We start from the raw sequence: 27,307 nt of genomic DNA, 5'->3' as shown, positions 1-27,307 counted from the left end.
TGATGTCTGGCTGGCACCGGCTGCATTTAGTCGTCACCACTCAGAGCAGTGGAGTCCGACACCAAGCAGGAGCATATATAACTTAACAATATTTCTGAGGTGGAAGAATGCTGTTCTACAAACAGGAAATTTGATTTTCAAAGGATAGATTGGTATCAAATATTACACTGTAGAAATCTTCGTTGTAGAAGATGATGTAACAGTACGTCCATCGAGAGTTATATTTTAGTGGCTTGTTTTTAGAGGTTTTTTGTCCAATAATTAGTACCTCTGTTTTGTTGGAATTGAGTAGAAGGAAATTTCTGGCCATCCAATCTTTGATTTCATTGATACACTCTGCTAATTTGGGGAATTGTGAAATTTCGTCAGGTTTCGAAGAAATATAAAGTTGTTTATCATCAGCATAACAGTGGAAACTTATTCCATGATTCCTGATAATATCTCCCAGGGGAAGCATATATAAGGAGAAAAACAGAGGCCCTAACACTGATCCCTGTGGCACTCCTTACTTAACTTTAGTTTGATTTGACAATTCCTCGTTTATGTAAACAATGTGTAAGCGGCCTGCTAAATAGGACCTAAACCATGCTAATGCAAATCCACAAATGCCAATATAATTCTCAAGCCTATTCAAGAGAATGTCGTGATCTATGGTGTTGAAGGCAGCACTAAGATCTAAAAGCACTAGGAGATAAATGAAGCCATGTTCAGATGATAAGAGCAAGTAATTTGTAACTCTGATAAGTGTAGTCTCTGTACTGTGATGGGGCCTAAATCCCAACTGAAATTGTTCATATATACTATTTCTCTGTAGAAATGAATATAGTTGGGAGGACACTACCTTTTCTAGAATTTTTGACATAAATGGGAGATTTGAAATCGGTCTATAATTAGCCAATTCTCCAGGATCAAGCTGTGGCTTCTTAATAAGCAGTTTGATAACTGCCATTTTTAAGTTTCTTGGGACATGTCTTAGGGATAGCAAGGAGTTAATAATATTAAGAAAAGGTTCTGAGATTACAGGGAATACCTCTTTTAAGAGCTCAGTTGGTATTGGATCTAACATACATGTTGTGGCTTTTGATGTTTCGAAAAGTTAGCTCTTCATGACCTATGACAGCGAAGGTTTGAAGTTGCTTGTGTGGAAAATTACGAGACACTGTTTTATGAGGTACTGTGACAGATGATTGCATAATTCCAATTTTATTTCTGATGATTTCAATTTTATTAGTAAAGAAATTCATGAAGTCATTACTATTGTGCTGCTGTGGAATATCTGGTTCAGTTGAGGCTTTATTCCTAACCAATTTAGCCACAGTACTGAATAAACACCAAGGATTGTTGTGGTTATTTTCTATGTGTTTGCTAAAATATGCTGACCTGGCAGCTTTTAGTGCCTGTCTGTAGCTACAGATACTATCCTTCCATGCACCACGAAATACCTCTAGTTTTGTATTCTTCCACTTGCGCTCCATTTTACGAGCTGCTTTCCTGAGAGCATGAGTATGATCATTGTACCATGGTCCGGGGCTTTTTTCTTTAATTTTCTTTAATCGAAGGGGGCAACACTATCAAGAGTGCTAGAGAAGACTGTATTTATATTTTTTGTTATTACATCAGGTTATTCTAGACTTTTTGGCTTACTGAGTATATGAGATAAATCTGGAAGATTATTAGTGAAGCTGTCTTTAGTGGTCAAAAAATACTTCTACCTGAATGATAGCATGTTGTAGACTGAATAACATTAGCTGATCGCAGCATACAAGAGACGAGGTAATGATCTGAGATGTCATTGCTCTGCGGCAGAATTTCTATTGTATCAGCATCAATTCCATATGATAGAATTAAATCTAGCATATGATTATGGCTATGAGTTGGTCCTGTCACATTTTGTCTGACTCCAAGAGAGTTGAGAATATCAATAAATGCTAATCCCAATGTGTCATTTTCATTATCTATGTGAATGCTGAAGTCACCAACAATTAAAGCTCTATCCACAATAACTACTAGATCAGATAGAAAATGTGCAAATTCACCAAGGAAATCAGAATACGGCCCGGGTGATCTATATACTGTAGCAAGTGCAAAAGAGGACAGAGATTTTTTATTTGTATCTGACGGTGTCACATTAAGCATTATTAGTTCAAAAAACATATATCCTGTCCTCTGAGTAACACCAAAAACTGCTTCCTGACCTGGCCCCAGTTAGTCAGATAATATCACTATTAAGACTATGAGCCAAATTACTAAAGAGGAGAGCGGCACCTTCCCTGGCGGGATGGATTCTGTCTCTCTTTAGTAGGTCAGGTCTACCCCAGAAACTCTTCAAATTGTCTTTAAATCCTATGCTATTCTCTGGACAACACTCCAGCCATTCAGTGACACTAATCTACTATAAACCTCGTCACCACGACGAGCAGGGAGGAGGCCAGACATATTACAGTGTCTGACAGCATTTTTGCAAGTTCACACACCTCTTTAACATTATCTCTATAGTGATCTCTGACTGGCGGAGCTGGACATCGTTTGTGCCAGCATGAATAACAATTTTAGAAAATCTACGTTTAGCATTAGCCAGCACTTGTAAATTTGATCTGACGTCAGATGCCCGAGCCCCTGAATGCATTTAACAATAGTGGCTGGAGTCTCTATTTCCACATTCCTTACAATAGATTCTCCTATAACAAGGGCGCTTTCAACATGATTCTCAGTGGGTGCATCACTGAGTGGGGAGAATCAATTGGAAACCCTAACAGGAACAGGAGAATGATGTCGCTTTGTTGAGCAAGTATGCTGCCGAGATGTCACCCAAATGCCCTGCCGTGGAGGCTCTACAGCCAGAACCAAAGTGTGTGTGTTGCTCGCTGTCCTACCCGCATCCGAAACAGTATCTACCGGCTTCTCTTTCTCAATGACCTCTACTAGCATTCGGATGCGTGTCTCTAACTCATTAACCTTCTCCATCAGCCTGACTAATTCCTTACATTTATCACATGTAAATCCCTCACTGATGATGGAAGAAGCTATAGTGAACATGTGGCATGCAATGCAGGAAGCAATAACATGAGCAGATGCCATGACTTGCCGCAATTGTTTGTTGTTGTTATGATTGTTCTTGAGCGGCGAGTGTTTGAGATCAGTATGAATCCCTTCAATATGAATCCCTTCAAATGCAATTGTTTGTTATTATGGTTGTTCTTGATAAGCGGTGCTTTGAGCTTGATGCAATAATCTGTGTAACAGAGTAGAAAACAAGGAAAGATGCATGCAGTTTAATCGCAATAAAAACTGAAAGTGGATGCACGTGGAAAGATGCATGCAGTTATAGTGCATTAACTAATGTTAACAAATACAACTTTTGATCGTTTACATTGTTAGTTCATGTTAACTAATGTTGTTAACTAATGTTAACAAATGGAACCTTATTGTAAAGTGTTAATATTATCTCTAAACTGTATAAACAGTGCATAAACTAACTCATAACATTATAAATGAATGAGCTTTATTTAAAAGTCCTTTCTCTGCTGTTCTGCACTTGCACTTCTCTGCCATGCAAAGGCAAGTTGCAGTTAATTTCATCAAAATTGAGTTAAAATCAGGCTAAAATCATGTCTCTTAGACTATGACATGTCCTGTGGTAGATGGGTTTGGCTCAACTATGCTCAGATTAAGAGAAAACAGTGTGAAAATGACAGTAACTACAAAATCCATGCTAAAACCATGGAAAATCATAATATTTACGGTATTGAATTTGTATGGCAGTTCTGCTTTACGATTCTAGTACTCCAGTGTAATTTTGTGCAGGAACACTATTTGTATTGTTGTCTCTCTTTGATTAATAATAATAATATATTTATTATTATACAATTATATTTACTATTATTTCGCTGCATTAAATGTAGCAATACTTTGAAATCTTCATCATTTTAATCGACCTGTTATATATCCACAATGAGTCTGTATGTTATCCCACTAACCAACTGTAATCACTGACATATTTGCATCTCCTATTAGCATGATGCAAGCCTATGTGAGCCAGTGTTCCAAAATTTGTTCTGGCCATGCAACTTTGTACATCACACGCGCAAAAATGGTCATGCAAAATCATGACAAACTACAATTTTACTGAAGCATTCTATGTAAAATACATCAGCAACATGCTGGAGTTATTTTGGGACTCACTGCCTGATTAGTTTCTTCTAAATGATTGCATATGAATTGCTGTTTATTCTACGCTGTTGCTTCCCTCTGCTGATGGTATGCTACATTTCATTCAGTTCATTTTACTGCAGGGAGAGCCCACATTAAAGGGATAGTTCACCCCAAAATGAAAATCTTCTCATCATTTACTCACCCTCAAGCCATTCCAGATGTGTATGACTTTCTTTCTTTAGCAGAACACAAACAAAGATTTTTAGAAAAATATCTCAGCTCTGTAGGTCCATACAGTGCAAGTGAATGGTGATCAGATCTTTGTAGCTCCAAAAATCACATGAAAGAAACATAAAAGTAATCCATGACTCCAGTGTTTAAATCCATGTCTTCAGAAGCTAAATAATAGGTGTGTGTGAGAAACACACTGTAAAAAGAACACTGTGAAATGTACAGTAACTGGCTGGCAGCAATTAGCTAGTAAGTTGCTGTCGTACATTACACAGTATGCTTAATGTAAATTTAATCACAGTACCTATAAAATACTGTAATTGTTATTACAGTAATAATCACAGTACTGTAATTGTCATAAGAGTAATAGGATGCAGTATTTTTTATGACAGCAAATATTATACTACTGTAACAGGCATTACTGCATTCATTTTAATACTGTAAATTAATAACTGTAAACTAATTACATACTGTAAAATGAAGACACTTTTTTCACAAAAATGACATTTATTGTTTATTTTCAATCAACTTTCAACATTTTTAATTTGAAAATACATAGGCACTAAATAGATTTAATTTTGTATTTTTCATTTTGTATTTTTGATTTTGTAAACATTTTTTATTTTGTAAAAAACAACAATACTTTCCTGAACATACAAATCCTTCCTCTTTGTTCAAGTTACCCTGACAGTGTAAACAGCATGGCCTGAAATTCTTTTGTTAATCTTTCATGCATATTTAGAGAGTTTTAAAATTATTTCAAATTAGTTAATTTGATTACTTCTTGAGTCAAATATAAAAGAAAGAAAAATAAAAAACAAAGGGAAGGAGTTGTTAATCATAAAGATGTGTGCAAGTCCTCTATTGTTTTAAATTTGCTTTCTGAGACTCACTGGCAGTCACATGTATCCTAGTAACATTGATTCAATGTGAAAAAACACACAAAAACATCACTTTAGAAAACTCTGTCACACAAGATATTTTCAAGTAATTCTTTACAAATAAAAAAGGTAAAATCCAAGCACTGGAAGCAATTAAAATGTTCAGTTAAAAGTGGAAATGTATAAAAACACCAATTAAATATGAACAAAAAACTGTAGAATTTTAAACAATAAAATGTCTAAGACTGACTTTATTGTTCCTGAACTGTATTCTTCCTGAACTGGATATTTCTTCCTGGGCTGGAGTCTTCTACCTGCAGTGGAAGGAATTAGTTACTAATGTAGAAATGTATAGGCAAGACTGATGGCTCTATGACAATTTTTGTTGACTCATTACTTCCCATTAGAAATACCACAATATGTTTCTACTACTGACAACACTACATAAAAGGGCAGTAGCATGGTACAACAGTACACACACACACACACACATACATGTTGGTGCAGCTATCCTTATGAGGAATCTCCATAGACATAATGATTTTTATACTGTACGAACTATAGATTCTATCCCCTAACCCTAAACCTACCCCTAAACCTAACCCTCACAAAAAGCTTTCTGCATTTTTACATAAAAAACAAAAAAATAACATGGTTTAGTATGTTTTTTAAGCGATTTAAATTATGGGGACACTAGAAATGTCCTCATAAACCACATTTATAGCATAATACCCTTGTAATTACCAGTTTGTAACCTAAAAAAATTTCCTCGTAAACCACTTAAACCTGCCCACACAACCTTTTTACTCCAGTGCCAAAAAGCAGCGCATCCTCCGTTGCTAGTTCTAATGTCACATTTTCAAATTAGCATGAAGTCTCGGACTGTATTTAAGTAAGAATCTGTGGCAGAAGAAAGTAGTTCCTTTCATAAGAGCGTTTTAGGGACGAAAGCCAGAAAATGTCTTGAGATAAAACCCTGAACGATGTCTTAAGGTGTGGTAACCGTGATATAAGCGGAATAATTGACTCCGGCCCGTTAAATCGTTTCAAAATAATGCACACCTGAGGTGTAACTCCGCTGCATGTCGGATATGCAGCGGAGTTACACCTCAGGTGTGCATTATTTTGAAACGATTTAACGGGCCGGAGTCAATTATTCCGCTTATATCACGGTTACCACACCTTAAGACAATATATATATATATATATATATATATATATTTGGAAAATTATATTAACATGTACATTATATATACAAACTTAAATTGCACAATTAAATTATAGTCAATAAATAAAGAAAATGGCAGAATACCTGCAGATTGCTGCTTGTGCTATTATACATAATTCCTCATTTCAAATTTATCCCTCCCCTCCTAGTTTTCATTGATGCAAAATCATCAATGTCAAATCAGCCCAGCAATCACAAGGTTGATACTTGTTTTCTCAAGACCACTGAGTCGAACCAGTGTCACGGTGTACCTATACTGTTAATTATGGTTATCTTATGTTTGTTCAGAATGTAAGAATGCATTAGGATTATATATCTATAATCCTAACCATTTAGAGCAAAGTTACCTTGCTGAAGTCAAAGGCTGAAGAAAGTGTGGAATCTTGTCAGTAAGCACTTGCAACAAAATAGTGTGGAGAAAACCATGTGGCCATCAGCATATTGTTATACTCCCAACATCTGTGTAACTGTTAACATTATGGAGGACATAAACATGTCGGGTCCTCCTCTGTCTGCGTGATAACAAAAACTAGAAAATGCCTGTTTTGGAAATAATGCAAAGTGTACTATCGGCAAAGACAGATTATTGTTTCTACTGTTGGGAAAAATATATTTACTGTAGAATTCACCCGGCAAAGAAATTTGACCATGATTCTTTGCAGATCTACAGCAACATGCTGTATACAGGTTCTACAGTAAACATTTGTTCATTATACAGTAATAATGCTGTGAAAACTACAAAAATTTGTTACAGTGCAGATCAAAATTGAAGCCCTTTTTTATTCTAAATCTCCACTTTCACTTTCACTTTTACATCTGAATGTCACATGTGGTGCCTGTTTAGTTTCACTTTCACATCTGAAAGTAAAAGTTAAAGTAGAGTTTAAGAGTAAAAAGGTCTTAAATATTGTTCTGTTTCTCACCCACACCTATCATATTGCTTCTGAAGATATGGATTTAAACACTGACGTCGTACGGATTACATTTATGTTTCCTTTATGTGATTTTTGGAGCTACAAAGGTCTGATCACCTTTCACTTGCATTGTATGGACCTACAGAGCTGAGATATTTTTCAAAAAATCTTTGTTTGTGTTCTGCTGAAGAAAGAAAGTCATACACATCTGGTACGGCATGAGCGTGAGTAAATCATGATGAGAGAATTTTCATTTTTGGGGTGAACTATCCCTTTAAGAATGAGCAATTAATAGTTATAAATTGAGACAACTTTTCTATAGATGAAGAATCTTATTAGTGTCCCACCAGCTTGGCTAATTTAGAACATATGGCTATTTTCAAATGAAGTTTCCTAATTAAATGTAAATCATTTAATTGTAGCCATAACAATCTTTGCGTAATTTGTCCAAATGTCATTATTCTTAATTTGCTGCATTGCATCTGATATTCCTTTGCAATATTATTTTATTACTGTCACTAAACACTTATGGATGCATTCCAGTGGGTCATGTCCAGATATCTAAATAAATCTTCACCACTGAGACAGCCCTGGTAATGTCTTGATAGCTGCCAGACCCCCTGGGTCACAGACTCAGTGTTCATATTTTATGTATGCCTGTTGTCATACCAAGGATGGAGGGTATAGAACAGGAATAAAAAACATGGCTAAGAATCTGAGAGTTGTGTGTCAGCCTCAGCGTCTCTCTCAAGCTAATTGTCTACTGATGAGCTTTGAGCAGCTTTAGGATTTAGAGTGTATTATGAGGAGGCAGGAAAGGAGGGAGAGGCAGTAAGAATACTGCCAGAGAGCTGAGGACTGGGGCGGGGAGGATTGCATCTGCGAGAGAGAGAGACAAAAATAATAGGGCATGTGAATTAGCCAAAGTGGATGCAGCGTCACTGAGAGGCACAGAGTGAAAGTGAGAGAGTGAATGATAGCGAGGGTCTGAAGGAATACGCATGTGTGATCAGAGCAAACAGGAAAGGAGCAGAAGAGAGACAGGGGGTCTACATTGATTTCAGGCAATCTCAGCACTGGAGCCTTACGTCCCGCCTCGAGGAGGGCTGCCTCTCTGACCACACACACACACATATAAACAGAGTCACCAAACGCAGCTGCAGAGATACAGACGGATACCGAGAGGCTCTGAGGGAGACTCTGTTGTCATGGCAGATGTAGGTGAGTGATTAAAATCTTTTCTCTGTAAATCCTCTCTGTGCTTTTGCGTTGAGCCAAACAAATCAGCCATACAATTACAAGCAGCATGTGTCCTTCCAGGATGCTGCTGCAAGTTTTAAACCATAAGGAGGAGAAAATCACACGGTATAACTTCGAATAGATGCTCTAAGTGATCTTTTCTTACTGCTTTTCTCTAAAGGTCATTGGTTAAGAGCAGTGGAATTGTGATTAGCCCTCTAGGTGAGTTAAAGTCCCATTGTTTGAGAGGTGTATCCTCAGTGTGTAGGTGTTTATATAAGGACATGCTGGGAGCCAGACACCCAGAGTTAATGAGAGCCTCTGGGTATCCTCAACCCCACCCATCTCTCATACGCACTGCTGCTTTTTACCCTACCCTTTACTCCATTAATAGGAAGGGATAATATCGCAAGAGAAGAGATGTCCATTGTGCCTGTGAATGGATCACAGAGTGTGGGGAATAGAGAGACATGGTTGTATCTGATAGACACCCTCTGTGTCTATTTTCTCTCTGCTTACCAGGGATTATCAGGGTGATTACTTACAGAAGAGCCACAGAATCTCTCGCTCTCTCCTTCAGGTTCTGTTTGGTTCTTATGGGTGCGTCCATCATACTGTGCACAGAGGAAGACTGTAGGCATGACCTATAATGTTGTGTGTTGTATATACCATGGATGAAAGTGGAATCTATGATGGTTTTCATTCACTTCATTGAGTTTCAGTGATGAATATCACAGTAGATTGCAATAAAATCACATTGACATGTTTGTCCACAAGCTAAATTACTCACAGAAAACACATAAATAGTTTTGATTTGATCTCAAAAGCAGGGAAAAATTTTATGGGGTAATGTTATTCATTTTGTGATCTGCATGTTATGCATTGCAAGACTTGTTGAATCCAGATAATCTTTACATGTCTCATTCTCCAGCACATATATTCACTTTATGGACTCTTTTCACATTTTCAGGTTTGGAGCGTGGAAGTAAACTATAGCAGTAAATGGGAGACGACAGGAAAATAAAAAATTTTTGCGTTCCCATTTGCTCCAAAACAAATACACTATTAGGGGAGAGTGGGAAATGATGAGCTGATTTTTACATATGTTGTCCCTATAAAAGGAAAAATTAGAAATGAATAGAGCTACCTTTATTTCAAGTTGTCTGCTATCACTTGATATCATGCAACTGAGGCTGTGACAGTAGCCTGGATATACACCAATATGCGTGATATGTAATTTTGTACCTAAATACATTTGCTTTGGCACAACTGTCAGGAAAACTCAAATGTAAAAAAAAATACTTTGGTCAGCAAAAACACTTTTTGGTATAAAAACATACTTTTACAGTACATCTTTTCCCATGTGCTTCTCCTCTTCACATCCAGATTATGAATACATCCTGCAAATTATGGAGAATTCCTGTTTACAAGGTCACATGACAAAAATGTTGCCTAGATACAGGGGGTGGGTCAACTTACCACGGCTCATCTTACTCCACTTACTCCATTTTGTAAATCTTTTGGAAGTGGGAAAAATGGGGTACGGCAGGTCAGAAGAGAGAGAGAAAAAAATGCCAAATTTACTGTCACTGCTTCAGCAGCTGTATTTAAAACCAAATCACAGCTGTGTTGACTAGTTTTTTTCTAAATTAATGCCAGGGTAATATAACACAAAGAACAATGTTATACATTTACATTAAAATAAAACAAATTAAAAACCCTTGATTTATGATACTATATTCAGGGTTGGAGAGTAACGGAATACATGTAATGGGATTATGTATTTAAAATACAAAATATAAGTAACTGTATTCCACTACAGTTACAATTTAAATTATTGATAATTAGAAAAGAGTTACATTCAAAAAGTATTTTGATTACTGCAGAGATTGCATTTTATTGTCATTTGTTTCATTTAATATTTAGTCCTTTCAGATGGAAAACATTTATACATATAAATGATGCGATCCAAAGTGCATTTGAACAGCGGTGAAACACTTTCTTATGACGTGTTACATTCATACGAGCAGACAGAGAAGTAAGTTTGAAGTACATTTGGAGCAGAAGAAATAGAAATAAACCTTGTGTAAATTGTCAGATTTATGCTAAGCTAAAATGCTATTTCTAGTCATTTTACATGCATGATCATATTTTGTTACCAGGCATGATCACATTTTGTTATCAATAAAATTCACATTGGATCATAATTTTTTTTTTCTAGTAAGACCTTTGATATTAGGGCAAAAAATCATATTCTTGATAATTTTTGTATTGTTTTCCTGTAAAAATATCTAAAAATGCTTAAAACAAGATCAATTAGATTTATCTTGTTTTAGAAACAACACTGCATAAGATATTTCGGTTTTTCAGAGAATGTATTTTTAACGTGTATTTTGTGTTACACTACTGGCAGAGTTTTTATAGTCAAAAGAAGTGAAAAAAATCTACCAGTGCTGAAGAAGTAATCCAAAGTATTTAGAATATGTTACTGACCTTGAGTAATCTAACAGAATACATTACAAGTGACATTTTACATCATGTATTCTGTAATCTGTAGTGGAATACATTTAAAAAGTAACCCTCCCAACCCTGACTGTATTAGGCGAAAACGTGTTATTAAAGTCTGTGAAAAGGGTCCATTTCATAATATTAATGCAAAATTCACTGAATGCATGTGACCATAATATAAAATGTTTAATCCCCATGACAAATAACTCGAAGACAAAATTATATTTGCTTGTTGCTTTTGAATGTAAAGCAGTGTTGTTTGTGATGTGGTGGTGATGCTGTGTGATTTTGTTTCAGAATCTCTCAACGAGGCCCTGAAGGCCATCAGTGTCAGCACAGAGCTGGTGGAGGAGGAGTTGAAGCCCCATCTGGATGTTCTGCTGAACCTCCTATTGGAGAAAAGTGAGTATCTACACCCATACCCATTAACTGCCCCTAGATCTTTTTATATCTCCACCGCTATTTATCTGTCAGCCTATCCATCCATCCATCCATCCATCCATCCATCCATCCATCCATTCTGTTTTAATCTCCATTGCAGCATCCAGTCCTGGTGAAATGATCCATATGAGAGCCTTTAAAAATCTGTTATTACATGTGTAGGTGACGTAGTGTTGTTTGTCAGAAGCTCTTTTGAGTGGGGGCATCATTTAGCACTGTGCTCATGGTGTGAACTGCTATTTGTCTCTGACTCCTTGAAGTAGTGTTTGTTCATGTTAGTGTGTGGAAAGACAATCAAATGTAGGGGGCAGCAGAGAGTCTGTTTATCTTCCGTTTATTGGTGCACAAGAAGAAGACCAGTAATCCATATTTACATTTGAGAGAGAGAAAGAGAGAGAGAAAAGGAGAAGGAGAGAGGGGGAGGGGGAGGGGGGTAATCTCATTAATCTGTCTCTCCCATTCTTCATTTCGTTCCCCATCTTCTGCTCATTCTCGTTTCTACCAGAAATTAGTTTGCACAAGCTGTTCCTTCTTGGCAGATTTCTTGTGCTTTCAGATTGCAGATGCATCTAAAAATGGAAGAGCAGCCCCCACAAAAGAAAACAAAGTCCATGGTACCATGGTAGCTAGGCTTCCTCTGACAGCTTGACCTACCACCCTGGCCTTTGTGGATGTCTTTCTTGAGCAGAACATGCTTTAATGACACATTTCCTCCTACTAGCATCTGTGCTGGATCTCTGTCGCTGTCTCCAGAGCAGATAGCCATCTACCACTTTGAATCTGAGTGGATTACTCTGAGGGCTTGCTGTCAGAGCGAGCATCTCTGAAGTACACAATACAATACATGAATGAGGAGATAAAAGAAAAACTAAAGCAACAAGAAAAATAAAAAGTGGCTTGAAACTGATTTGATATACAGTAGGTGAAATAAAGGTAATTCATGCTAAGCTATGAAGACTCATTCAGCTGGTTTTATTCAATGGTGATATCAATTCTACAAAATTTTATTTCTATAAAAACAGATTTCCTTGCTTTCAATGAAGCATACAAGATGTTCTTTGGTACATTCTCAAATCATGCTGGGATAACATGGAACAATAGATTTTACAGAAACATGAATCCATTCCACCATAAATGCATGCAGTCATTAAAGCAAATGCAAATGGACTTGCCATATATTAAGAAATGTTAATTTTTAAATTAGACTTTTCACTCAAAGTGTTAAGCTGATAATATAATTTTTAATAAAAATAAAAACTGTATTAAATTAGAAAAAGCAAAATAGAAGCATTCTTACAAGTGGACTTTTGAACCCCACTTTTTACTGTATATGACATTCCACTTAAGATATGCACATTACATACATAAATACAAAATAATCAAAAGCTCCATATCTGTTCCCAGAGAAAGGAACAGCAGAGAAAATAGCTTCCAGTGGTGTTCTGCCCATACTGGCTCAAGTCCTGAGGAAGAAGAGTCCCCTCACTTCTCAGGTTACCCTGTTGGTGGCAGAGGTGGCCAGGGAAGGTAAAAGAGATACATCTTTAACATGTTTTACAGACCATTTGATAGATGTGTGTATTTATGTGGTCTGAGGGACTAAATGTTCCCAACATGACTGTACAATTTCAGTAAAAGGGACTATAATGCTACAGAATAAGATAATAAGATTAATGTTTTATTTCACGTTATAATGCCAAAAGGTGTCTATAAGTAGGAATAATATGTGTTATTAACTAATCTGTATAACTAATCTGTTAGTAATTATATGTAGCTTAATTAAAGAACAACAGAAAAGATGGCAAATTTGTGTTTGTGTGTTCGTGTGTGTTAGCTGCTGTGAGGGAGCGCTGCATTGAAGCAGGTCTGGTGACCGCGTTAGTGCCTTTACTGAAGAGCTGTAACCAGGACCAGTTGCTGCACACCGGCCGAGCAATTGGACGTATCTGCTTTGAAAATGGTGAGTGACACTGTTAATGTCCATCGCTGAATTAACAGACAGTTTTAAGTCAGACAAAAGCAAGCATGCAGCGAGCTGGGATAAATCAAATGTATGTGTGGCATCAGGGGCGTGGTCGAGCGCCCATCCGGAGAAAGACACCGGCCCCTACCTCTACAGTGCCCCGCCGCTCTCCCCCTCAGGTGGAAGTGCCCGCCGATGCAGGTGCGGGCATGGCGTCTGGGCCGGTCTGCTGGGGTTGCGGGGATCCGGGGCACTTCCGGGATCAATGCCCGGTGATGGAGCTGGGAACGGTGGTCCGGATCCCTGAAGCCCCGCAGGCTGCCCCCGACCGAGCCGGAGTGTACCGGATACCGGTAAGAATCAAGGGGGGTACTCACCAAGCATTGGTGGACACAGGTTGTAATCAAACCACGGTTCACCAATGCTTGGTTCAACGCGGGGCACTGGGCACAACCAAAAGTGTGAGGGTGAACTGTGTGCATGGGGATATTCACAGTTACCCTGTGGTGACCCTTGTGATTAAATTTCGGGGGACAAAACATAGAGTGGAGGCCACGGTTGGTTCCTGCCTCAACCATCCGCTGCTTTTGGGGACTAATTGGCCTGAATTCAGAAATGTATTGAAGGGAATTTGTGCGGATGGGTCCTGCATAAAAGCACTGAGATGTGAAATGTGCGATGCTCTGGCAGGGGAGGCGGTGCCGGGGCCATCTTCATCAGCTCCACGTCAGGATGACCTGAGGGGGGGAGAGGCTGCAGCCCCTCCCATCCTCAGGGGATTTCCCTTTGGAGCAGTCACGAGATGAAACCCTCAAGCACGCCTTTGACCAAGTGAGAGTGATCGACGGTCAACAACTCCAGCCGAGTGTCGCACTTTCATATCCCTATTTCGAAATTATAAACGAGCTGTTGTATAGAGTGATGCAGGACGCTCAAACAAAGATAGATACAACCCAGCTCTTGATACCGCGGAGCCACCGTGAAATGGTGTTCCAGGCGGCTCATTATAATCCCATGGCAGGTCATCTAGGGGAAAGGAAAACACTAAACCGTCTAATAGCCCGTTTTTATTGGCCGGGCATTGGCGGCGATGTCCGCAGGTGGTGTGCGGCTTGCCGTGAATGTCAGCTGGTGAATCCGCTGGCCACCCCAAAAGCACCATTGCGCCCCCTTCCGTTGATCGAGGTCCCCTTCGAGAGAATTGGCATGGACCTTGTAGGGCCATTGGAACGGTCAGCGCGCAAACATCGCTTTGTATTGGTCCTAATGGACTATGCAACGCGATATCCTGAAGCAGTGCCTCTGTGCAACATCTCATATACGTCATAGTGTTGCGGAGGCACTTTTCAAAATAATCTCCCGGGTGGGAATTCCGAAAGAACTCCTCACCGATCAGGGCACAATCTTTATGTCATGGACACTACACGAGCTTTACGAATTATTGGGCATTAAATCAATCTGCAACAGCGTTTACAATCCACAAACAGATGGCCTGGTGGAGCGATTTAATAAAACCCTTAAAAATATGATTCGTAAGTTTGTGCATGAGGCTAGAAATTGGGACAAATGGCTTGATCCCCCGTTATTTGCAGTACGAGAGGTCCCGCAAGCCTCCACGTGTTTTTCCCCATTCGAGCAGCCGCGTGGCATGCTGGATGTCATATGTGAAGCTTGGGAGGAGGGACCTTCAATCAGTAAAAACGAAATTCAATACGTTCTTGATCTTAGAGCAAAACTCCACACCTTTGGGCAACTAACACAGGAGAATTTGCTCCAAGCTCAAGAACAACAGAGCCGACTGTATGACAGGGGAACTCGGCTGTGGGAATTTGCACCGGGAGATAAGGTACTCGTATTACTCCCCACATCGAGCTCCAAATTACTCACCAAGTGGCAAGGACCCTTTGAGGTCACACGACGAGTGGGGGTTCTCGATTATGAGGTTAAGCGAACCGATAGAGGGGGCGCACGTCAAATATTTCACCTCAACCTCCTGAAATTATGGAGGGAGGCGGTCCCTGTGACGTTGGCTACGGTAGTTCCGGAAAGGGCGGAGCTCGGGCCGGAGGTGAATACAAAACCTAATCATAACACCCCGGTCACTTGCGGAGACCACCTCTCACCATATCAGCTTGCAGGGGTTGCCATGTTGCAACAAGAATTTGCAGATGTGTTCTCCCCTCTACCGGCTCGTACAAACCTCATCCAACACCACATCAAGACCGAACCAGGAGTGGTGGTATGTAGCCGACCAGATCGCTTGCCCGAACACAAAAAGGAAATAGTTCGCAAAGAATTGGATGTGATGCTTGGTATGGGGGTAATAGAGGAATCCCACAGCGACTGGTCCAGCCCGGTTGTTCTAGTTCCCAAGAGCGACGGGTCTGTACAGTTCTGTGTGGATTATAGAAAAGTCAATGCGGTGTATAAATTTGACGCATACCCAATGCCCCGTGTTGATGAGTTGCTCGATCGGTTAGGTACTGCTCAATTTTATTCAACATTGGATTTGACAAAGGGTTATTGGCAGATCCCCTTGACACCAATTTTCTGCGAAAAAACAGCATTCTCCATGCCGTTTGGATTGCACCAATTTGTGACACTTCCGTTCGGTTTGTTTGGGGCCCCGGCTACGTTTCAGCATCTAGACGACATTATCATTTACAGTAATGATTGGCAGCGGCACATGCAGCACCTGAGGGCGGTCCTGAGATCACTGCGGCGGGCGGGGCTCACAGCAAACCCCAAGAAGTGCGCGATTGGGCGGGTGGAGGTACGGTATCTGGGGTTCCACTTGGGTCATGGGCAGGTGCGTCCCCAAATTGACAAGACTGCTGCGATTGCGACCTGCCCGAGACCTGTGGAGTCATTACAGTATGAGATTAGACTTGGACTGCAGTGGCTGTCATTGCTCATGAGCACTGGACCTAGATGGCTTGTATGCGATGGACCTGGATACCTGTGGCCAGGGCTGTTTGTGTGCATTAGACCTCAGTGGCAGAGGTTGGGGCTGCTTAGGTGCATTGAACATGATAACTGTGGTCACGGATGTTCGGGTGTATTAGACCTCAGTGGCAGAGGTTGGGGCTGCTTAGGTGTGTTGGGCCTGGATAGCTGTGGCAGGGGCTGTTAGGGTGCATTAGACTTTGGTCGCAAAGGTTGGGGATGTAAAGGTGCGTTGGACCTGACAGCTGCAGCCAGGGCTTTTCGTGTGCATTAAATCTTGGTGGCAGAGGTTGCCGCTGCTTAAGTGCATTGGACCTGATAGCTGCGGCCACGGCTGTTCGGGTGTATTAGACCTCGGTGGTAGAGGTTTGGGCTGCTTAGGTGTGTTGGACCTGGATAGTTGCGGCCAGGGATGTTCGTGTGCATTATACCTCGGTAGCAGAGGTTGGCGCTGCTTAGGTGCATTGGACCTGGATAGCTGCGACCGGGGATGTTTGGGTGCATTAGACCTCAGTGGCAGAGGTTGGGTCTGCTAAGGTGCATTGGACCTGATAGCTGTGGCCCGGGCTGTTCTGGTGCATTAGACATCTGTGGCAGAGGTTGGGGCTGCTTAAGTGTGTTGGATCTGATAGCTGCAGCCAGGGCTATTTGGGTGTATTGGACCTCGGAGGCAGAGTTTGGGGCTGCTTGAGTGCGGTGGACCTGGATGGTGGTGGCCAAGACTGCTTGGGTATGTTGGAGCTGAATGGCAGCATCGAAGTCTATTCAGATGAGTTGGACCAGGATGGCATCAGCCAGGAATTCTAGTGTACATAGGGCCTGGATGATGATGGCCAGAGCTGCTTAGATGCTCTGGGCCTCAATGGCAACTGTCAGTGCTGCTCGTTTTCCTAGGGTGAAGTAAAAAAGTAAAATCTAAATTAAAATACACTACAACCAGAAATTCTTTTTTTGTGTGGTTGCATTAATTTCAGACTTTTTTTGTCAAGACTCAGCTAGTAATAACCTGGTAATTTTCCTAAATCTTTTGGCTCCAATCATAGCTCCAATCTCTCTATTACTTGCAGCAGTACATTAAACATTTCTCTAGGATCAGATAACATTAGAATGGGTGCACTAATCAGCTTGGCTTTAGATGCCTGAAATGACCTCTAGCATTCTACAGTCCAGAATAATAGGATACATTTTCAGTCAGTCTTTGTAAGGGAGCCAGCTCAGCAAAGCCTTAATTGTTGTAGTCTACTTTTTGTTGCAAGGACTGAATCATCTCAAACATCTAACCCTTAAATGCCTCCACAACAACTCCACTATTCTACCTCCACATCCCTCGCCCTGGAATCACAAGCTAGTTTCCTCTCAAAATCCGTAATAAGCTCTAATAAGCTAATAAGCAGTCACATTTATTGCATGCTCTAACCTGGAGGGGCAGAGTGGATTAAGAGCACGATATAGAAGACCAATGATTAAAAAGCTAGAACATACATAGGAAGAGAACAATGTTAAAAGACAGGAATGTCTTAGCACCAAGCCAACATCACAGCAAGCAAAAATCCAAAGCATCATACATATACTGAGCCCAAATTAACAGCAAAACAACTGCTCTTTTTCCCATTTATATATTTGCATCATCTCTCTTGATGCCTGTCCCTCTCTTGCCGGTCTGTCCCTGTGTGTCCACTCACCTACCTTTCCCATATCTATCTCTCTCTCAGCTGTTCAGCAGACACAGCTGGTGGAGAATGGAGTCATCCCTAGGCTGGTGACAATAATGCAGCAGTATCCCGAGAATGACCTGCTGGTAAACGTCTGCCTGCTGGCACTCTGCAACCTCGCAGATGTGGGTAAGACAAATATAAAGTGAGCGTGGGAGCTCTAAAATCATGTATAATAAAAACACTAGCTGTCTGGATATTATCACACTGAGGCAACTATTTTTATAGCCTTGCCACTGCACTTCATCCCTTCTAGCCTGATAATCTTATTTACAGAAAAGCTTAGATATTGTTCTCACCATATCTCAGTTGGAAATATCAAAAAGGATTTAACATTTTTTTGGTTTTAGTGTTGACTTTGTAGTAATTGCAATTTTCACGCTCCGTTTTCTCTAAATTTGAGCATAGTTAAGCCAAACCCATCTGTTACAATAGGGTCATAATTCAGTTTAAAAAACTTTAATTTGGCAAGAGAGCTCAGAATGTTTGTCCTAAAATCGTGAGTGATTTTAATGTATGTCCAATTTTATATCTCATCATGTGTGCTCAGATGCTGCACGTGAGGCCCTGGCTGAAGTGGGTGTGGCGGAGGTTTTGACCTATCAGTTAAAACGGGCACCAGATTCAGAACGTCGACACCTCATTCTGGAGGTTCTTGGGTCACTCGGAGAGAGTGGTGAGCAAAATGTCCAAAACAGGGCCATATGTGCAACTGGATTTAACCAAACAATCATTCTTAAAGCAAGCTTTGGATCTATCTCGGGCCTCAGTTACCATTGTGTGATGATGTCTAGAAGTGAACTACTATAAAAAGGTCCTTGTGTGTGTCCTTGCAAATGCCTGTGCAACCACATGTACATGTCTCTTAGATGGTCTAAAACTGCAGTTTGTGGAGATGGGCGTGCCTGAGGCTCTCTCTGAAATGATTCGAACTCTTCAGGGTGGCTCTGACACACATGACCTCTGCAGCATCAAAGTGGCTTCAAACCTTATAGTGTCCCTCCTACTGGGAGGTACGTCGCTTACTTCAGCACTATAACTCACCATGGATATTTTTTATATTACTAAAGTCACATAGTACAGCCTATAACCACTTGTGTGTGTTATAGGCTGACCAAATGTCACCGCTTAGATCTTAAAATACTGATATTTTATATTTTAAGCAAACATTAAAGTGGATGAAAGATTGATAAAACTCAGAATCATTTTTTTTATTTAAGTCTTTTCTGCCTTCATCTGCTTTTTGTTACAGATGAATCAATGCAGAAGTGTTTCGGGGAAGGTACAGGGACAGTGTATCAGGATGTTCTGTCTTGGCTGCAGTCATCAAACACTGAGCTGCAGTTGTCAGGAGCTCTGGCCATTGCTAACTTTGCCAGAAATGGTGATGAGATTATTATGGAGTTTTTGTGGAGTGTGGAGGTTTAGTCTGACTTTCAGTTTTTGCTAATGTGTATGATGAAAACAGCTCAAAACAGTTCTCTTTTTTGCTCTTAGACAGAAACTGTGTGAAGATGTTAGAATTAGGGGTCGTTCCTCATATTCTGGACCTGTTGGAGCAGCATGTAACAGAGGGAGATGTATCTGTACAGCACGCTGGCATCAGTGCACTTAGAAATCTCGCCATTCCAGGTTCTTTTCAGTTCTTTTCAATGTAATTAAATATGATAAAACTGCCTTCTGTAAATACATACATTATTTGAGAAACATTGTCCAAGTTCCATGAAAAAACAAGCATGAGTGATCACCAACATGTGTTAGGCTTAGAACGTCGGTCCATCATTATGATGCAGGTGTTCCCCCGAGGCTTTTTGACTAGCTTAACCAGCAAGACTTGCTTGGCCAACCAGCTTTAGCAGAAAGACCATGCTGGTTAAAAGGTTTACCAAGTTTTGCTGGTGAACAGCATTGCATTGCTGGTCCACAAACTAGACCAGTATCAAAACAACACTAACAAGCATAAACCAGTCTAGACCAGAATGGAAACTGATGTTAATCTAAGAGTCTTTTCAGTACGGATATCTTTCCCATTACATTCAGTCGTAGGCCACGTCCACACTAATAGGTTTTCGGGTGAAAATTGATTTGTCTACGTTTATACATCTACACTGAAACAGTGTTGTCTCACTGAAAATGGCATTTTATGAAAATTCACAGCAGCGCCATGTTTAATTTTTGATTGGAATGAAAACTAGGCTGTGAGGGATAGACTTATTGTCTCTTCAAATGGTTGTAGTACTGTTGTTTAAAGTGTTTTGGATTGTTCGATCAGTAAGAACCCCCCCCCCCAGAAAACACAAGTGGAAAATTAGATATGATCTATGAGCTTTATACATCTTTATACAGTGTATTGTGGAGAGGAGGGCGGCAGAAATGGAAACCAAACGGACTTACATACACTCCAAATTCAACCAACTACATCATCCTGGGAATTACCTAGGGAAATAACCCAAAAAGGGTGCACAAGTTTGTTACAAGAAAGAAGGCAAGAGACGTGCGTACAATTACAAAAACAGATGTCTTTATTTCAATTTACACAAGAAATAATAAATAGGTAAAACATTTATCAGCTGAATTGAACAAATATTATGCTCGGATGCCCAAGAGATGCCTGTAATCCACCATCAAAACAAAATAAATAAACTTAGCAGGGTTGAGGCTTACCAGCAGTGGGGTAGGCAAGCTGAGAGCTTTGTTAGTCCCCTAGAATCACATCACTCACACCCATACACACTCAAGTGAGAGATGCAAGATGCACGCAGCAAAACACAGCACTCAGTGATGGAAATACCACTACCACAGAAATGGGGACAGCTAGCCTCCCTACTCCAGGGGCTACCAGCTCCTGAAAGGAAAGGAAAATTAGCCAATGGATATCAAACAATATTCCACACTCATTTTTGTCAGAACAGAGCTTCAGAATGTTAAAAGGGCTAATACAGAGTGGAGCACATCACTACATTGGCTTTAAACACCAAAAAAAAAAAAAAATAAAGAAAAAAAAAAAAAAAAAAAAAAATATATATATATATATATATATATATATATATATATATATATATATATATATATATATATATACAAAATATATTAAACTGAAAACACTGAGCTTATGCTAGAATAACCAAAATCAATACACAAAACAAGGGAAAATTAATAACCAACTAATTTACTCAAAAACAAAATACATGATAACAAAATGCATAACAGAAACAAATAGACAGCCCCGGGCACAACGCCCAAGGAACAAAAGGAAACCAGTAGATTAAAAACCGCAACAAAACGGTGTGAAAGTAAACTAACATGCTCCATTAAGAGCACGTGAAGCACACTGCTGTTTCCAACACTGACGTTGGGTGGAAAAAAAAACTTATATGCATGTATACACACATATATACATGCATATATAAAAAACACACAAAAAAAGAAAACAAATGTGATGAAACAATAGCAAAACAGCAGTGCTGTCACAACTGTAGTGTCATCTGACTATAGGCTATATCCACCCGACCTGGCAGCCCAGACAGAGAGAGGGATAGAAACACCCTCAAGCATGCAAATCATCCTACCAGAAACAAAACAGCAAATTATTAAAAATAAAATGAGCCAAGCACTCAGTGAAAATAAACATTCTAAACATACAAACCAAAGAGTGGTCACTGAAAACGATAATACAGTATATGCGGTTGTTCAGGTCATAGTTACAGCAGCCTGTAGCAGACATGCATTGTACGAACCAAGCTGGAATGTAAACAGAAGCATGAATTGCTGGGCACATCACAGCCTCTCAAAGAAACAGCTTTTAGACAAATAAATCCTCATACCTGGAGGACAAATTGGCAGCCAGCACACAGCAGAGAGACAGAATGGATCTGACACCAACCCAGCTGCACAGGTAAACTAATATTAGCCAATGAATATACACTGGCAGCAAGTTAGACAAAAACCTACCAAAACATACCTTAGGCGGAGCCAAGTGTCACCAAAAAGGGGCTGTAGTAACAGTGATGCATATCCAGGTGGCATGTAGCAACCCTTAAATAGGCAGGCAGTGACTGTTGAAAGGCTGTGACTAGTCATTGTCATGACAATGTCAACGAGCCACTAATCCAGGGTGGCTTTAACATACCCTGCCACAAGTGCATGCCTAGACTGTAAATCTATCCCTTATTCTCAGTTATCTTCCCATCCAAAAATCAAATGACACTGCTGTGAATAAGGTCGATGCTCTCTAGTACTGCATACATTGGTAAATGATGATGTGAGGAATACTATACATATAAGTAACATGGCCTTAGTTTGGGCTTAGATTTGTCATCTTGATCTCTCTGTTTTCCTGATTTTAGCTTCCAATAAGGTGCGTATGTTGGAAGATGGGGTCACTGAGAGGATCAGGACACTTCTGCGCTCTGATATGCCCCCTGTCCAGTTCAAATTGCTGGGCACTTTGCGTATGATGGTGGATGGACAAGGTGATAAGACAGAAAAACAGAATTTGTGTGTACTGTTGGGCCACAGATTGATGAGACTAATTTGAAGCTTATTCAACAATGGTTATGGTTATAACATGGATGGATATATGAACGATTAAACTTTTTAGGGAATGAAATTCTGTCTTAAATCATGTTCACAAGGCAGTGTGCAACTAGTCTTGTATGTTATGATGGCAATAAGTTGAAGAAGAGGAGGACATAAAAACAGCTATGCTATAATTTTAGACAAAAGCTTTGTTAAGATATACAATTACATGCCAACTAACTAAGATAAATTAACGTTTTCTAGAACTTTACACTGTTGTTGAAATGTAGGGTATGTAGAGGCTATAATTTCCAGCCCTTCAATGAAGTGTGTTATTTCAGCGAGAGCCCTTAGACACCTCAGTGCACAGACAAAAGGCCTGCAACAGCTTTGTCACAGTAAATTGCTAGCTACACTCAAGTGAGAATTTCTCTTGACGAAGGTGATCTGAGTAACTAAATACAGGAGTAAATAAGCTCTAAAGCACTGCCACACTGTGGCTATTTTATCTTATTCGTCATATATCATTTTGTATTGTAGTAACAATTACTTTTTCCCATTTCTACGATACTTTTCATTTTGGTTCTTTACTGTCTCTCTCTGTCTCTTAGAGGAAGCGGCTTCAGTATTAGGGAAGGATGAGGTTCTTTTAGCTCGGGTCATGGAATGGTGTGAGGCTAAAGATCATGCTGGTGTCCGGGGCGAGGCCAACCGCCTTTTAGCAGCTCTCATAAGACATAGCCGAAACCCTGTGAGTTTTAGACACATACACACATAGGGTATAATGGTAGTCATTGCCCCAGTTTCTCTAAAATATTCCCCTATCTTGTCTTTACAGGAAGTCATCCACACTGTCATTAAAGCAAATGGAGTTCAACATCTCATCTCAATGGCAACCATTGAGCACGTCATCATGCAGAATGAGGCTTTAGTTGCTTTGGCCATTGCCTCTGCAATAGACATTGGTAAGAGTATATTAACAATTGTGAATTGTTTTAACATGAAATGTTAACATGTTAACATGAACACCAGCAAAGGACTGTTAGCCAGTGGCAAACACAGCTTTAAACAAACAAGACTGAGTGTGGAAAAAGTTGTTTTATTTCATTATTGCACATTTGCATTGAGTTTGTGCTTGCATTTCCCGTGCGGTTTTGATGGAGAAATATAGCAACTGTTGTCTTAATGTACGAGTGAGATGAATCAAGAGCACTGTTGCATTAACTTTCACTATGAATATTAACTTCACAATTAATTAACCAAATTATTACACACAAGCCAATTATTTTGTTTTCCTGGAACTGAGTACATTAATGTATTAATTATGAAAAAATTGTGAGATTTATCCTGTTAAATATTTTAATCGATCAACAGCCCTTATTTATGTACAACATTGGAAAGAAGTAGCACTTGCTCTTTTGTACACTGTGGCTCTATCAAAGAGTAAAATTTAAAAGCTCCTTTACCTCACAAATACAAGACTGTTTGAGTGCTTTATTAGAAGTCTTTTGCTTGTATGTTAGTCAATGAACTTGTATTATATGCTCTCCAAACATGCTTTTTTTTTTTTTATCTCTAACAGCATTGTCCACTTCCCATACTTAATATTACTTTCTCTCCCTTGCAGAGGCAATCCAGGAACCATTTCGAGATGCAGATCTCCTGTCCACCTTGCAGAAAATGCTAGATGACCCAGTTGTGGCTGTGGAGGTCAAATTCAGCGCTTTAGGCCTCATCTGCAGCCTTGCCAACTCCAGTTAGTACCTAGACACTGTGGAAGGGGCAAAGTTAGAAGTCAATTTCATCCTATATTACAGCTTATTAAGAGTTATTAGTACAAGTAATCAAATATTTGTGAAGATTGAAATTACTGTGAACAGAAACCCCTATTTTCTAAACTAAACTATATCCTCCTCTTTCCTCTCTCTGTCCTCTTTGTCCTTCTCTCCTTCCCCCATCCCTTTCTCCCCCACAGGCATGTTAAGGGAACAGATAACATTTCTAAACCTAAAGGACACCCTGTCCAAACTGTCCACTCACACCAGCACAAAGCTGGCTAAGCAGGCGGACACAGTGATGGCTGTTCTTTCTGAAACTAGCTAGACTTTACTAGATGTAACAAATTATTACACATCATAACAATAGCACTACCACAACAGACTTCTGGCACAGTCATCCTTCTGACACACATGCACACGTGTCATTTCTGGGTTAATTTCTGACATTTCATCCCTACAAGGAAAGTGAAACACACACACAAACACACACACGGCTGGTGCGGCTATCCTTATGCCACACATAGATTATATCCCCTAACCCTACCCCTAAACCTAACCCTCACAAAACACTTTTGTGAAAAAAAAAAAAAAACACAAAAAAAAAAAACCACATCTTTTAGTAGGTTTTTTAAGCAATTTGAATTTGGGGACACTAGAAATGTCCTCATAAACCACATTTATAGCATAATACCCTTGTAATTACCAGTTTGTAACCTGAAAAAATGTCCTCGAAAACCACCCAAACCTGCCCACACACACACACACACACACACACACACACACAGCTACTCCATCCAGCTAGGCATAAATCAGACCAAAGCGATATAAATTTATCATGCCTACTTTGGAGGAAGGTGATATGATTTCATCATCTTAAGTAAGGAAAAAATCAGTTTGTACATGATAGAATATGCCATTTGTTGTCAGCTGACCCAGGAACAGGAACACTTGGAAGAACATTGCAGTCTGCTGTTATCATCCATCAAAGAGCAGTAATGAACCTGCTGCCCTCTAAAACAAGCTCTGAAAAAGAATCAGCTCTGTAAATTCCATGGGTTCTTTATCTGTTCTGCTATGTCCATTTGCAAATAACTTAGTAAATATCTGCATACAAACATGCAAGTTATAATGCTAATTTATTGTCCACTGACTTCCATGGTAAGAACACTAGATCTAGCAAAGCTCCTATATCTGTATCTGTGAGTTTAATGTCTAACCCTGGAAATGAATTTAACAAACATGTAATCTTTTGTTTTACAACAATGTACCACACTAGTCAAGCAGTGTTAAAGGGATAGTTCACCCCAAAATTTTAAATTGGTCATCAGTTACTGTACTCACCAATGGACAGCCTCAGTCCCTGTTCACATATATTGTATAGGAAAAAGGAGTAGCGTGAACACGGAAGAAAGTCACACAGGTTTGGAACAACATGAGGGTGATGACAGTGGGTGAACTGTCTCTTTCGTGTTATGTTGTATTTGTCTTGTGGTTTCTTTTATCAGATTAACACTGCTAAACCAATATTTAATGTTTCAGTTATGTATTGATGAATGAAAAAAATAATGGTTAGAAAAGAGAAAATATGTCTCGGGTCGTGATGTCTATTTTCATATCATATAGCTGGCCTTACTACTTTAGTTTTCTGGTGTAGGGCTTTTTGATGCAGATTCTTTGATCATGTTGATCATTATTTTCTAGCTAGCCATGAGCACTAAACACTTCTCAATCTCCATATTGTGAAAGCAATAGCAAGAAATGTATCAAGAACAGTTCTTGAGCTTCCTAAGCATGCATTTAAAAAAAGCAGTTGTCATTAATACCTCTAGCAAGTGTTGTGTAAATACTGTTGTTGTGTTTGCATCTTGTATCTTCAGTACGTCTTAACCTTCACATGTTTGTTCAGTTTCTGTCAAGCCCATACCTCACATAATAGACAAAACATATCAATTTAATGACTATTGTGTAGGGGGGAAGTAATGCTTTGCTTCAACCATGTCTTTGAGTATATGGCCTCTATATTTCCCAGAGGGAAATAGCCCAAGACCAAGGATCAACTTTTATTTTTTAACAAGCTAAATGTGTGCTCCCACTCTGACGGAGCTTGGCCATGGCCAAATAAAGGCTTCATGTAGCTCCGCAGTTCACCAAAATGATTTAGAAAGGCTTTTCACAGCTGGACCAATGGCACAATCTCCATCAGTCCTTTATAGCTGCTAAGCTATTGGGTGTTGATTACATTTTTTAATAAATATAGACTATTTTTGTGTGTTAAGTGGATGGTGTACCAGAACTGCTTGTTTCTGGCAATAAAGTGCAACTATAACAGAGAATGTCTTTGTGTGCTGGGTACTGCTATTTTTTATTGCCTGTAATGATATAAGATGGATGGTAATACCCAATGTACCATGGTACTGAATGATTACCATATTCATATACCAAGGTAATATCACTTTATTCCAAGGTACTTCAAAGTATACCATGGTACTACTATCATGCATGCAAAAATCATGGTAGTACTATAGTACTTCTTGGCACTTTCTTGTATTTCTTAATACTGTGTAATTATTAGATGAAATGTGATTAGATCACAAAGCTATAAAAATTATTCACATCTCATTCTCCTTTGTGACCACTAGATGGCGAAAATACTTTGACCAAAAGAAAGGCTCTTATGACCCTATCTCGTTTCAAAAGGCAAGCTGTCACTGCAGAGAGAGTGAATTAGTTATATATTAATTATAATAATGCTTGTTTGCAAGCACAGCTCTTTCAATAGACTTAGGGAGCAAAATA

At 39.5% G+C, this 27,307-nt stretch overlaps 1 protein-coding gene across 1 annotated transcript; it reads left to right on the top strand.

The window, feature by feature from the left end:
- Positions 1–8,367: 8,367 nt before the first annotated feature.
- On the top strand, positions 8,368–26,838 carry LOC127414199 (rap1 GTPase-GDP dissociation stimulator 1-B-like). Its single transcript, XM_051652056.1, has 14 exons — positions 8,368–8,627; positions 11,451–11,555; positions 12,999–13,121; positions 13,429–13,554; positions 18,216–18,344; positions 18,766–18,891; positions 19,085–19,228; positions 19,468–19,599; positions 19,713–19,847; positions 22,562–22,687; positions 23,345–23,484; positions 23,572–23,698; positions 24,361–24,489; positions 24,709–26,838. Exons 1-14 carry the CDS (start codon positions 8,615–8,617, stop codon positions 24,834–24,836), a joined length of 1,683 nt encoding a protein of 560 aa, XP_051508016.1. The 5' UTR covers positions 8,368–8,614; the 3' UTR covers positions 24,837–26,838.
- The last annotated feature ends 469 nt before the right edge of the window (positions 26,839–27,307 follow it).

The sequence above is a fragment of the Myxocyprinus asiaticus genome, chromosome 23 (genome assembly GCF_019703515.2).
Source record: "Myxocyprinus asiaticus isolate MX2 ecotype Aquarium Trade chromosome 23, UBuf_Myxa_2, whole genome shotgun sequence".
Classification (NCBI taxonomy): domain Eukaryota; kingdom Metazoa; phylum Chordata; class Actinopteri; order Cypriniformes; family Catostomidae; genus Myxocyprinus; species Myxocyprinus asiaticus.
This window is presented reverse-complemented; position numbering and strand designations above follow the sequence as displayed.